This window comes from Pristiophorus japonicus, chromosome 13 (genome assembly GCF_044704955.1).
Source record: "Pristiophorus japonicus isolate sPriJap1 chromosome 13, sPriJap1.hap1, whole genome shotgun sequence".
Classification (NCBI taxonomy): domain Eukaryota; kingdom Metazoa; phylum Chordata; class Chondrichthyes; family Pristiophoridae; genus Pristiophorus; species Pristiophorus japonicus.
The window spans coordinates 164239428-164252962 of NC_091989.1; the positions used below are offsets into that span (position 1 = coordinate 164239428).

Here is a 13535-nt window from a genome sequence, read left to right on the forward strand (position 1 = left end):
CTCCAGTGGCAGAACTCCCAAGGAAGAAAATCGGATCCAAAGGCGACCTCCCAGTTTCGGTGGCAGAATCCGGGGAGAAGAGGATCACCGCAGTCGACATCGTGGATGGAGGAAAGATGGCGCCCAAACCACGAGGTGATGCGCTGAAGAAAAAGATGGCGGCGGCCAGACCACGAGGTGCAGCACTGATGGAGCAACACGTGGCACCAAACGGAGAAGAGGATTGGGGTAAAGAAAGTAAGGCTCTCTTAAAGGAGGCCTGCAACCCACCACACTTAAAGGGACAGTTTCATACTCTTAATCAATGTAAGAGCAACTGTGAGTTAGATGTAAAATGTGCAATAGATGATCAGAATTGTGTACATGCAATAAGCAAAGAAAAGTCGCGCAATCGCGATCGGAGCTGCAGCTTATTTACCATGAATAATGAAAAGTTGTGCGAGGTACGATTTCAATTGCATTCAGTCAGTGCAGCGGGCAGACACCCATCGGGAGCACACAGGTCCAGCAAGCTACCCAATTTAGTAGCCTGCATCCCTGGGACCAGAGTCATGCACCATGGCAGCCAATACATACAAGCTGCAGAGCAAGCGAGCTCAGGAGGGCAATGGCACCGGTATCGATACCCTGCCCCTGATCGGCTCCATCTCAGGCACCCAATGGCACCAACTGCCACGAGCTTGAAAGCGCAAACTGTGCCAAGGCGCAGCCCCCAGACCCTATTGCCACCAAGGCCATACCCTGGAATGAAGGGTCACCCGCAACAGTTCTCCCAAATGGGACCGGGACCAGCCAGGATCCCAAACCAAATAACGCCCAGGCAAGTGAGTCAGCAGTTCCCTGTGCACTGATAGATGACTACTCCTCAGGGAGCAGCAGCGACCCGGGGCGCAAGGAGAGGACAGGGAGGTCACAGGCATCTGTGAAGCTGCCCGACGCTAGGAACAACGGCAAAAGCCCCAAGAGCAGGCAACTTGAGCCAACCAGGTTCCCACTTCCAGCACTGGGCATGGCGCCATCACCAGAATACCTGGACACCATCCAGCAGTCCTGGCACTAGTTTGTCCTCACCAAGAATATTCCAAGCATGCACCACAAATGCAACACTGTAAATGCAATTTTTTTGGGGGACATGAATGTAATGAGCCAACGGCACCATCTGTATGGGGGGGGGGGGGGGGAGAAGAGAATGGAATGGTCATGGACACACAAACAGAAACCACCAGCACGCCATTGCCAACTAAACACCAACCACTCACCCAAGATGGAAACGACCCACCAAGGTTCAACCAGATAGAGCTAAGCCCAGAGCACAGTCAATGCAGAGGCGATTTGCACTAAAGGCTTGGGGCAGAATGTTGTCATGTATCCTACATAGTTACGGTTTGTACTATTACAAGGTGTGCCACCAGAGGGCACAGCAGTAGGAGACTTGTAGGTTACCTGTACAGGTGTGCCAGGCCCAGTATAAAAGGCAGGCCACCAGGTGTGATCCTCACTCTGGAGTTATCAATAAAGGACTAAGGTCACGACAGTTCAAGTACAACACATTGCCTAGTGGATACATTATCAGAGCATCTAAAGACATAACAAAAATATCTTTGGGTTTTCCTTGATTTTACTTGCCAGTATTTTTTCATGCCCTCTCTTTGCTTTCCTTTTAATCTCACCCCTGCACTTCCTACACTCCTTTAGGCTTTCTGCAGTATTTAGCTCTCGGTATCTGACATAAGCTTCCTTTTGCCTTATCCTACCCTGTATGCCCCTTGACATCCAGGGGGCTCTAGATTTGGGAGTCCACCCTTTTTCTTTGTGGGCATTGACCCTCAGAAAATAGATACAGGCCTTTGAGAGGCTACAGCACAAGTTCACCAGAATGACACCAGGACTTAAAGGGCTAAATTACGAGGATAGGTTGCGTAAATTTGGTTTGTATTCCCTTGAAGTTAGAAGGCTGAGGGGTGATTTAATCAAGGTGTTTAAAATGATGAAGGGGTTTGATAGGGTAGATACAGAGAAATGGTTTCCTCTGGTGGAGGACACCAAAACAAGCAGGTATAATCTTAAATTTAGAGCTAGGCTATTTAAAATGGATGAAATATGAAGATCTTTTTCACACAAGAGTAGTGGAAATCTGGAAATTTGTCCCCCAAAAAACAATGGATGCTGGGTCAAATTAAATGTTCAAGACAGGTAGATTTGTTAAGTTAGGGTATCAAGGAACATGAAGCAAAGGTGGGTAAATGGAGTTGAGGTACCGATCAGCCATGGGAGGGGAGGACTAGATTGCTGGGAGCATTAGATCTCTCTGTGGGGGAATTAGATCTGGGGGGGGGGGGGGGAAGACTAGAGCTCTGGGGGTGGGATTAGATAGCTGGAGGGGGTTAGATCTTGAGGGGGAGGGGGAGAGGAGGGAAGGGAAGAGAAATAGATCGCCGGGGGAGGATTAGATCTCGGAGGGGGGGGGGGGGAGGACTAGATCTCTTGGGGGGGGGGGGAGAAGAGAAATAGATCGCTGGGGGGAGGAATAGATCGCTGGGGAATTAGATCTGCGGGGGGGGGAGATTAGATGTCTGGGGGGCAGAGAACTTGATCACTGGGGGCATTAGATCTCTCTGGGGGGGAAAGAGATTGCTGGGGGGAGGAATAGATCGCTGGGGGAGGGGGGAAAGAACATTGTCGTTTATGTACCACCAACATATTATCGGCATAACACCATCTTTTTTCAGACGGTGTGCAGCTCTGGTGGTATGTCGGCAGCATGCTACCAATGTTGGACTTTTGGGCAGTCTGTAGGGTGTTCGGTGTGGACGGACAGTATGCATACCACCCGCCGGTATGTCGCTGATGAACTTCTTACTGGGCGGTAAGTTGGTATTTTTTTATCAATTTTGCGATTTTGGGTGGTATATTGGCGGACCGCAGGCGGTATGTCCACCAATTTCGGCCCGTGACTATTTAAACACCATACAACTATGTCATAATAGAATTCAAAACTAATGAACAAGTGCTGAGCTAAAATTTTAGATACCATGTATCTTTTGAAAACAATGCATATTTTCAAAAACATGTGGGGAGATGTGTACTTTACATGGATGCTAAAATGAAAACCATTTGTAACAGACTCAGGAATGTGTTGAAACGCATGAATGAAACCACTGGAAATTCAAAAAGCAATCTCTGCTACATTATAGTTCTTGCTAAGGCACATATATTAGACATGGACACTATTTTTCCAATAGTTGTGGCTCAAAGTGGTGTTAAATGGTAGACACTGAGGGAATTATATGCAAAGGATTATAGCTGCTTCCATTTTTCCTGAACTATATGATATAGTTATTGTTCTAAAGTAATTCAACACACCCAGATACTGATATTTATAGAATAATACCGAATTATAAACATGGCAGGACAAAGGACAATAGTGGGGGAGAAAAGTAAGATCTGCTTAGAACGGAAAATGTTAATTTTACAGAACAATGCACCATTATTCAAAAAACTGTTGCACATTAACTCTCCATCAGTAGGCATTAAACATATGTGAATAGCTGTACTTTATAAAAATGCAATGATTTAAATATGAGCATTTTAATCACAATTAGATGAGAATACTTAAAACATCTTCAGTTTAAAATATTGCACGAAAGTCTGCCCCATTTCAAATTTGTAAACTTATAGGAAGAGGTTTACATTGGTCAGTTCCAATTAATATTTTGTTGTTTCTCCACATGACTCCTTCACCGCGAGTGACCTATTCTCGGGTCTCTGCCACTGATGCTACATAAATGGCCTCTGGGTGGCACACAAACATTGCAGGGCAGACTCACCCTTTCATTATCCCTCCTCCCTCGAGAAGTTTCTCACTTCCGCTCACAACCTTTTTGTGGACTATTACTCTCAGATCAAGAACTTGTCGTGTGCAGCATATTAATATTAATACCTTAACAGAAAAATGTATAAAGCCTAATGGCAAATGCAATGTATTTTATCTGATTTAATAAAAAGGACTACATTAAGTTACTTTCCTTAACTAGGTATGATTGCTTTCTCTCGTCCGCAGGCATATTAAATTCTACCATTCTATTACAGTATTATTTCATATTCATTTAATCTTGACCACTTTATTCGAACAATCATTTTACAAATTGATGCCATAAAGGAGCGTATTTATTGTTTCATGCTTTATATATGTAGCCCAAGCAGAGACTACTAGTTGTCCACTTTAAATATGTGGAATTGGTAAGAAGATACTGTCGTTTCGGGGCAATTCTGTTTACGGATTGTTTACTTGTCTGTTATTCTGCCTGAAATAATACCAAAGAAAAACTACATTCCCTCTCTTTGTTCCTGCTAATTATCCCTTTCCCCGCCTCTTTTCCCAAAAGTGTCAATTTCTAGCTGGGGTATGGTAGCATCTTTAAGTTGCCCTACATTAAGACAGTGCACTTCCAGGAGAATTAACCCTGGCAAAGTCAGCAAGGAAGAGATACCAGTTTGGTTCCTTGTTGTGTGTGGTTCAGCTACTCACTGGTTTAACAGACTGAGGCATTGAGGAGCCCAGAAAAGTAATTCAAAACTGAGATTTGTTAAGGAATAACAAGAGTCAACACTCACAGATATTGCTATGTATAATTGCTGAACATAACATTTAATTGCTTCTGGAGATACCAATTTTAGATTCTAGTGAGCACTGTAGCACCCCGCCACCCCCCAAAACAAATTAGTTTGTGATTCAAATCAATGGGAAAACTGAGAAATTGTAAAGAAAGTCTAAACAGCAAGAATGTAACAAACTTACAAAATAAATTTTATTAGACAACTGAATGTACCCATCATTGAGATTTACATCAACACCAGTCAACTTTTTTAAAATCCAAGTTTGAATGTTACCTCTATGTTGAGAATACAATATACAATATCAAATAAAAATTGCCCATGTGAGGGCTTTCTTTACAATTTGCTATAATCCTTATGTCAGTATAAAATTACATGCATGTAAATAAGATTCTGCTGCGACAGCATAAACCTTTAGATAGATTTGCAATGTTATAAATCAGTCAGTAAATGAAGGGCAAACAAGAGAAAAGCAGATCAACAACTTTGCTTTTGGCAGGATACCAAATACCAAACAAGGGCGATGGTCAGATTTAACCTCATGTTCTTCAGACTTATTGGTCTCCATCAGCACATCACACCTGGAATACTGTACGCAGTTTTGGTCTCCTTATTTATATATATATACTTGCCTTTAGAAGCAGTACAACAAAGGTTCATTAGATTGATTCCTATGAGGAGAGATTGAATAGATTGGGACTATACACTCGAGTTCAGAAGAATGAGAGGTGATCTCATTGAAACATAAAAGATTCTGAGGGGGAGTGACAGGATAAATGCTGATTGTTTCTCCTTGCTGGAGACTTCAGAACTAGGAGGCATCGTCTCAGGATTAAGGGCTAGCCTGTTAAGACTGATATGAGGAGGAATTTCTTCAGAGTTGTGAATCTTTGAAATTCTCTGCTCCAAAGTGCTGTGGATGCTGAGTCGTTGAGTATATTCAAGGCTGAGATAGATTTTTGGACTCTAGCGGAATCAAGGGCTATGAGGATAGGGCAAGAAAGTGGAGTTGAGGTTGAAGATCATCCAGGATCTTACTGAATGGCGGAGCAGACTCAAGAGGCTGTATGGTTGCCTCCTGCTCCCAATTCTTATATTCTTATTCAAGTAAAGGGCTAATTACTGTACATAGACTTGTGAGAGTGCTCTAATATTTAGTAAATGTTAGTAAAATTCTGGTTGTGTTTGGAAAAAAATTAAGTTTATTGTAAATCTGAGAGAATATATATGTGACAGAATGGGGTGCTTAGTTGTGAAATCAGTGCAGCATTATGACAAAGATTTAATCCAAGTTTCATGGTGGCCTTATGAAATGTTCATGCTATATTCATTTGAACTGTGAAAACATCTAGCAGTGCAAGTATCGATTGTGTGTTTCTGGATTTACATTGGGTCTGGACAGAGTATTTTGTACTCCAGGGATGATTAGAAGTCACTGGTGGCGGTAGTGATGGGAGCAATTTGAAATGACGAATAAAGATATATACATTGGTACAACATTAAACATATTGGTCCAAGTCACTTCTGTAGTGCAATAGCACCAGTTCGCTAAATAAATCTGGTGGCAACACTGCACTGTATTTTCATTATGCATCAAATATAATTAGAAGCATTTTATTGCATGAATCATCTTTTAAAATGTAGTTATTAAACTGTAATTCAACACATAAATCCAGCATTTTTAGGTGTATGTACTGTTCATGATATTATTTCTATTACATTCCAATTACGAAAACTGTATTTCTTTTGCAATTTCATTTTAACAAAATCTTCAAAATGTAAACATTCTCAATCCACTTCATGAAACAATAGTCTAATTAACATTCATACTGCCTTCAACCACCCTGGAACCAATCTACAAAGAAATAGAGTGCCTCACTGAATCCAATCTCCTACCTTTTAATATAATTCTTTTCTTTAATGTATGCAATAAACGGAATGCATTATGATTTATCTCTCTTGTTGCAAACCATGACTCATTCACAACTTCACTTGTGACTTCGCAGGCAGCCCACTCATTAAAAATAAATAGCACTTGTGTTTCCGTGACATATTCTATGTATACAAATGGATAGTCACATTTAAACTCCATTAAGTCAGGGATTAGGTGGCACAGTGTATTGGAACACTGTACTTTCATTTTTGGGACTTGGGTGTGAATCTAATCCAGACCGATGGGGAATTCTCTATGCTCTGCCAGTTACATGACACTTGCAGGCAATATATTTCGATCCAATTTTTCATGGGCACAGGAGTGTGGGTGGGAGGGCAAGCAACCCATATGAAGTTGATTTTTTTTCTAGATTTTTATTTTAAAGACAAAAGCACTCAAGGAAGAATTTATTTTTTTCTTAACAGTGTCAATTGGCCACTGATGATTGCATTTTCATCTGCATGATTTTATCTTAAAACGCCAATGGTGCATCTGGGTATAGATTAAAAACAAAGCAATTCAAAAGCATTTAGCGAGAATAAAACCAATAATTCCAATTCAATGAGTTTATGAAAGAAGCTAATTTCCATCAACTTTATTAGAATTTTTTCAGGATGTAGCATAATGGTAATACAGTGGATTTTAGATAGAGACGTTATAAGGTGACTCACAAGAAACTCTCTTAGAACAAGAGGATGATGTAAACTGGATAGTAGATTAGTTAAGTTATAGAAAGCAAAGTAAATGGATCTTCTAGTAGTTATAATTGGACAGCTATGACCAAATGTGTACCTCAGAATTCAGTCCTGAGCCATAGATATCTGTTCTCAGCTAGGTAACCGTATACAGAGCATGTAGATGTCCCATTTGAATTTTGGGTACAGTATGATACTCAATTAGCACACCATCCTTTCACTTCTGGAACCAGTTTAAACTGAATCCTGACTAATGGAATAAAATCTTTTATAAGTTGGCTGTAGGAAATGAAGCTCCATTTTGCAAGGCTAGAAGCCAGTGTGAATTACTCACCATTAAACAGCAAACTGAGGTCATATAGGTGGTTGGTGTGGGAAGTAGCGATTTTGAGGTTTTGAGATAGGCTTCCTCTAATCTGCTCGAACTAAGTGTATGGCTAATAGTGCTGCAAATAAACAATGGACCCCACAATGGAACAGGGTTTCATTCCCCAATGCTCACATGTACATAAAAATGCATAAAAATTTTAAATGCATATCTAATTTCCCTGCTGAAAGTTATGTTCATATTTGAAAGATGGGTGCGCATTTATTTAGTGTCTCATTATATCTCTCAAACGTCACTTAGTGATTTACTGTTATGTGGACAAATGTAGCAAACATTCAGCACTCAGCAAGATCCACAAACAATGAGCGAATGACCAGTGAATCTATTTTTGGTTGTATTGACTGGGAATGGAATGGTGGACACAATACCAGGAGAACTCTTGGGTATTTGCTGAATGCAGGTGTGGGATCCTCCAGTCTAATCCGAAGAGCAACACCTATGATAGTACAGCACTAGATTAAGTGGAGTGGGACTTGAATCAAAAAGCTTGCGACAAGTGCTGCTGAGCCACGCTGACATACTTGGAAATGAAAGTTCAATCGACCAGTGAGTAAAAGCTAATTTGACAGATAATGGCAAATGCTCTTAAAAATACTTCACCAATGATTTTAGCATCAGACCTCATAATACATATATTTTAGCCGTAAAAAAATAAGCTACTCATCAGTTTGTTTCCTTAGAAAGCTCCCAGTTGCTCCTTTATCTATTTGAGATGTTGACAATAAAAAAAAAAATCAATGACATCTTTGCTGTATTTACAATGCAGAAATACTATTTGAAATTCCCTGCAGTGCTGAAGTGCCTCTAATTTCTTTTAAGTTTTATGATTACTGTACCCAAATGTTAATGATGCTTATTACAATGCATGAATAACGCAGTATCACTACATTGAAGATTTACAGCCATTGTAGCTCGTGTTTGCCCCCTTGACAATAATTTCTTGCATGCTTTTTCTGTATGTTTTATTTGTTCTAGTAGGCAACAGCCACATCTGTAGAATAGCCACTGTGGGCAACAGTTCATTTTACAGATAGGTTATGGAGGGAATGGTGTCTCAGTTTATCTAAACATTGTACCTGTGATTACAGATTTCATGTTGCCAGTGTAGTTCTTGTAGCCCTCAATAACCATGACAATACCGGGCAAACTATTTAGCTTGTCCTGAAATTTATTCATGTTTTTAAAGCCAGTATTGTTTCAATTGAGAGCTAGGCTGAGGCTAAAATAAACAAATATCATAATCAAGGGAAGCACTGTTTGTACCAACCAGTGGCACAGGAATGAATAAATGAAAAACAAAATAACTTTATGGGCAATGCATTGTTGTGTTGAGATGGATTATACAGAGAACATTGACACAGCTGTGGAAATACTGATGTAAATGGATTCCGGATGAGATTTTGAACCTTCAATTTAAAAATAAATTACCTTTCTTCTTTTGGGAACTTCGTGCTCATCAAGATGAGGTATTTTAGTGCTGGGAGTTTCAAGTACCAAGTGTCAGCTCCCACCTATTGCGGGGTTAGAATCAGAAAAAACCTCCTGTTGTGCCCTAACCCCAGTCTATGAAAAGCATAGTAATCATTAAAGGTAACTATTGATCTCTTGGTTGAGATTGACACCGACAGATATGTGCTGGGGGCCTATAGCCAGTAGGAACTGGATTAAAATTGCCCAAACTCATTTTACATAGAACCCTTACTGCCAGCACAAGAAACTTGCATTCCATCTGTCTGGACTGGACTTCAACGAAGGCCCCAGATGCAAAAGGCTTCTGTTTGATCTCCACTTTCTGAATTTTAATAATTTTCATTTATTAAAAAGTCTTGTATATCGTGCATGTCACCCATGAAATGTGTCTGTAGCATGAAAAATCATCCATCAAACTTTGCGGATTAGCTCAAGTTACCATTACCTGTCAAGATATCCATGTTGATTTGATTACATTTAGACAGGTGCTCATTTCCGCCCTGCCAGTCAAAAACCAGCAGCTGCTAAAAATTAACCAACCAATTCACTCTATTTTTTCTGATTTTTTTCTAATGGCCATGTTGCTATGGCAGCCAACTATATATGGCTGAAAAAATAAACTTAATGCAGCACAAAAACATAATCCAAACACAAAAAATCTCAACTTACCCATGTCATGTTCAAAATCCAGCCAGTAAGTTTCTCTTTCTCTTCCCAAAGCCTACTCTCTCAGCACCCAGCGACTAGAGTTTAGCTCGTTAAGTGACGTTTGCTTTCTTCTGTTGGATTGTTACTCACAATTTTTTTTAGTCTCTGTGCAGGCATGACTTCTGCATCCAGTTACACGCTACACTCATTATGTATATTTGAATTGATTGGAAGGCCAATGTGCCCCAAAACCACATCTCCTGAGACACGATGCAAATCACGTGCTGGCACACATTCTTCCGTCTGTTTGAACCAGATGCTCCTTTTGCTGCTGCTCCAGTGGGACAATAACTTTTTATTTTATTATTCTACATATTTAATTGAAGTGTTGAATGATGCTGGTGGCAGTAATGTGCAAAATAACATACTCCTCCAAACCTCAGACTATCACTCAATTCGTGCAACCTAGGCGTCAGCCCACACGTTGCCCAGGTCAATAAAAAGTGTGTGAAGCTGCAATTAAGAGGCCTCTTCCATCAAAATGCAAATAAAAAATTATGTTTTGTGAATATACCATCTGCCTGCAATATACCATCTTTTGAATTTTCATGATTAGTATGGTCAGATAGTTCTGTGTTCTGCGAGAGGGTTTTCACTATCAGTTTTTGGTTTGGTGGGATAAGGCTTCCATCTCACATCATGAATTTTGATTCTATTTTTATTTTCTGCTGGTGCAGTAACTCATATTCAATATCAGTGAAATCTACTATAAATGCTTTTTTATAACTGTTCAAAAATTCTGGATTTTTAAAATGTATTTAAAAAAAATATAATCAGCTTTCCTTTAATTTTCAAAAACTGAAGTCCGACGTAGTATTGAATTCTTTGCTGTATTATATATTGTGCGTTACATGATGTAATGCTACTGCTCTTACAAAACAGCTCATCCTCAGAGATCTGTTATAAAAGAATAGCTGCGGAATCCGAGAAAAAATAAATCTCTCAGTGGGACAGAGCAATGCGCTCAGAGGAATTGAAGATCACACTCCCCTCCTGTGGTACAGAGCAACTGACTAACACTGTGTGTACCCTGTACAAGTCAAATCTCAGGAATATTTAGAACAATCCAGCTTGAGCATGAAAGGGGCTGTATAAAGACCTCAATATTGTCATATTCAAATCACTGACATTCTTTTATCACGTTCCCAGTGCACACAAAAAGATCTCCACGCGAAAAGCAAAAAAAGATACTCAACAACCTGGACATCCCCATCATAAAGGCAAGATTTAAACTTTTAGCACATTAAGATTTACAAAGATATTACCAGTAGAAAGTCCCAAAGAAAGGGAAGACTACCACATTTGTTTTTTTTTAAAAAAGAGCTGTAACATATAATCAAATATATTAAGCTTGCACTATTATATATTTAATACAGTTCTGTCTCAGGATACTTTGAGTATAAGTGAACTGATTTTCACTTGCACAGATATTTTAACATGTTGACCAACATCCTTTTAATACAAGGAAACAGCAAAATCTGCTTACCTTCACAAAATACTTTCATTTGAGCAAACTGTAATACTTTCCAAATTTAGTACGCAAACAAAAGTTATATTTCCATAATTACAATAAACAGCCAGCTGCTGCAGAGTTTCAGACAGGAAGTTCATCGCATTATATATGAAAATATTGGAAGGCACACTTGTGTTATTTATTCCTGAGGCTTCATGAATGTCTTCTTGACTTTACCACCCCTGGTGCTACCTTCTGCTTCTTCACTTTGAAGAGTTGATCGATCTCTCTTTTTGGTAAATTTCATTTTTATAGTCCCCACCAAGCTTTCATATCTAGAAAAGACAAGGTTTGATAACACTTCACTGAATGCAAATAATTTGCAAAGTTAACAGTTTCACATTATCCACCAATTCATAATACAATTTTGAAGCATGAATTCTAAAGTAAATCACCACAATGTCATGCTAACGACTACTAAATTAAATCCAGGGGTTAAGCCAGTCTTAACTAAAATATTAAGCACCAGTCCAGGAAATGGAACTCTTGAGATGAGGATACAATAATCCATGAAATAGAATGGTTCCTGTGTTGCTGAGCCTAGGTTGCAAGGCAGCTGTGACCTGTAGAGGGGAAAGTTGAATAGTAGCACTGAAGAATCATGGCTGACCGCACCAAAGGCTGCAGAAGTTGAGGAGAGATTGTGTAACAGGGTCAACTTCACAGCACACGTCATTCCTAACTTTGATTAGTGCCATTTCAGTACTGTGGCAGGGATGGAAACCAGGTTGAAGATAAAACATGGAGTTGTGGGAATGATGGATTTGAGATGAGACAATACACTGAAGAACTTGAGATGAAAGGGAGGTTGGTGATGTGGCAGTACTTTGCAAGTAGAGAGGAATCAAGAGTGGATTTTCTTGAGGAGGGGGATCATAATGGCAGTTTTGAAATGCAGGGGCAACAGTGCCTGAAGAGAGGCAACCATTTATAATGTCAGCTGGTATAGGGGCAAGGAAGGGAAGTTGGGTGGTCAGCAGGTTAGTGGGAATAGGTTCAAAAGACCAACAGATGGGTCTCATTGACAAAACAACTTGCATTTATATAGCACCTTTAATGTAGTAAAACGACCCAAAGGGATGGTATCAAATTGAAAACAAAGGCATACAAAGTGCCGAAGACTAGGGAGAGGCCAGAGGATTGGGAAACTTTTAAAAGCCAGCAAAGAACGACTAAAAAAATAATAGAGAGGGAAGATAGATTATGAAAGCAAACTAACAAAATATAAAAACAGATCGTAAGAGTTTCTACAGGTACATAAAAAGGAAAAGAGTGGCTAAAGCAAATGTTGGTCCCTTAGAGGATGAGATTGGGGAATTAATAATGGGGAACTGGGAAATGGTAGAGACTTTGAACAAATATTTTGTATCAGCCTTCACGGTAGAAGACACTAAAAGCATCCCAATAGTGGATAATCAAGGGGCTATAGGGAGGGAGGAACTTAATACAATCACTATCACTAAAGAAATAGTACTCATTAAGATAATGGGATTAAAGGCGGATAAGTCCCCTGGGCCTGATGGCTTGCATCCTAAAGTCTTAAAGAAGTGGCTGCAGAGATAGTGGATGCACTGGTTGTAATCGACCAAAATTCCCTGGATTCTGGGGAGTTTCCAGCAGATTGGAAAACAGCAAATGTAACACCCCTATTTAAAAAAGGAGGCAGACAGAAAGTGGGAAACTATAGACCAGTCAACTTAACATCTGTTGTTAGGAAAATGCTGGAGTCCATTATTAAGGAAGCAGTAGCAGAACATTTGGAAAAGTATAATTCAATCAAGCAGAGTCAACATGGTTTTATGAAAGGGAAATCATGTTTGACAAATTTGCTGCCGTTCTTTGAGGATGGAACGAGCAAAGTGGATAAGAGGTAACCAGTGGATGTGGTATATTTGGATTTCCAGAAGGCATTCGATAAGGTGTCACATAAAAGGTTACTGCACAAGATAAAAGTTCACGGGGTTGGGGGTAATATATTAGCATGGATAGAGGATTGGCTAACTAACAGAAAACAGAGAGTCGGAATAAATGAGTCATTTTCTGGTTGGCAAACGGTAACTAGTGGGCTGCTGCAGGGATCGGTGCTGGGGCCTTAACTATTTACAATCTATATTAATGACTTGGATGAAGGGACCGAGTGTAATGTAGCCAAGTTTGCTAATGATATAAAGATGGGTGGGGGAGCAAATTGTGAGGAGAACAAGAAATCTGCAA

At 39.9% G+C, this 13535-nt stretch overlaps 1 protein-coding gene across 2 annotated transcripts in view; it reads right to left on the reverse strand.

Moving 5' to 3' along the window:
• Positions 1-10922: 10922 nt before the first annotated feature.
• mphosph6 (M-phase phosphoprotein 6) overlaps positions 10923-13535 on the reverse strand; it is a 55597-nt gene continuing 52984 nt past the window's right edge. For both annotated transcript variants that reach the window (XM_070898239.1, XM_070898240.1), the window contains one exon: positions 10923-11596. In XM_070898239.1, the coding sequence (XP_070754340.1) occupies positions 11461-11596 (136 nt within the window). In that variant the 3' untranslated portion in view covers positions 10923-11460. The remainder of the gene's footprint in view (positions 11597-13535) is intronic.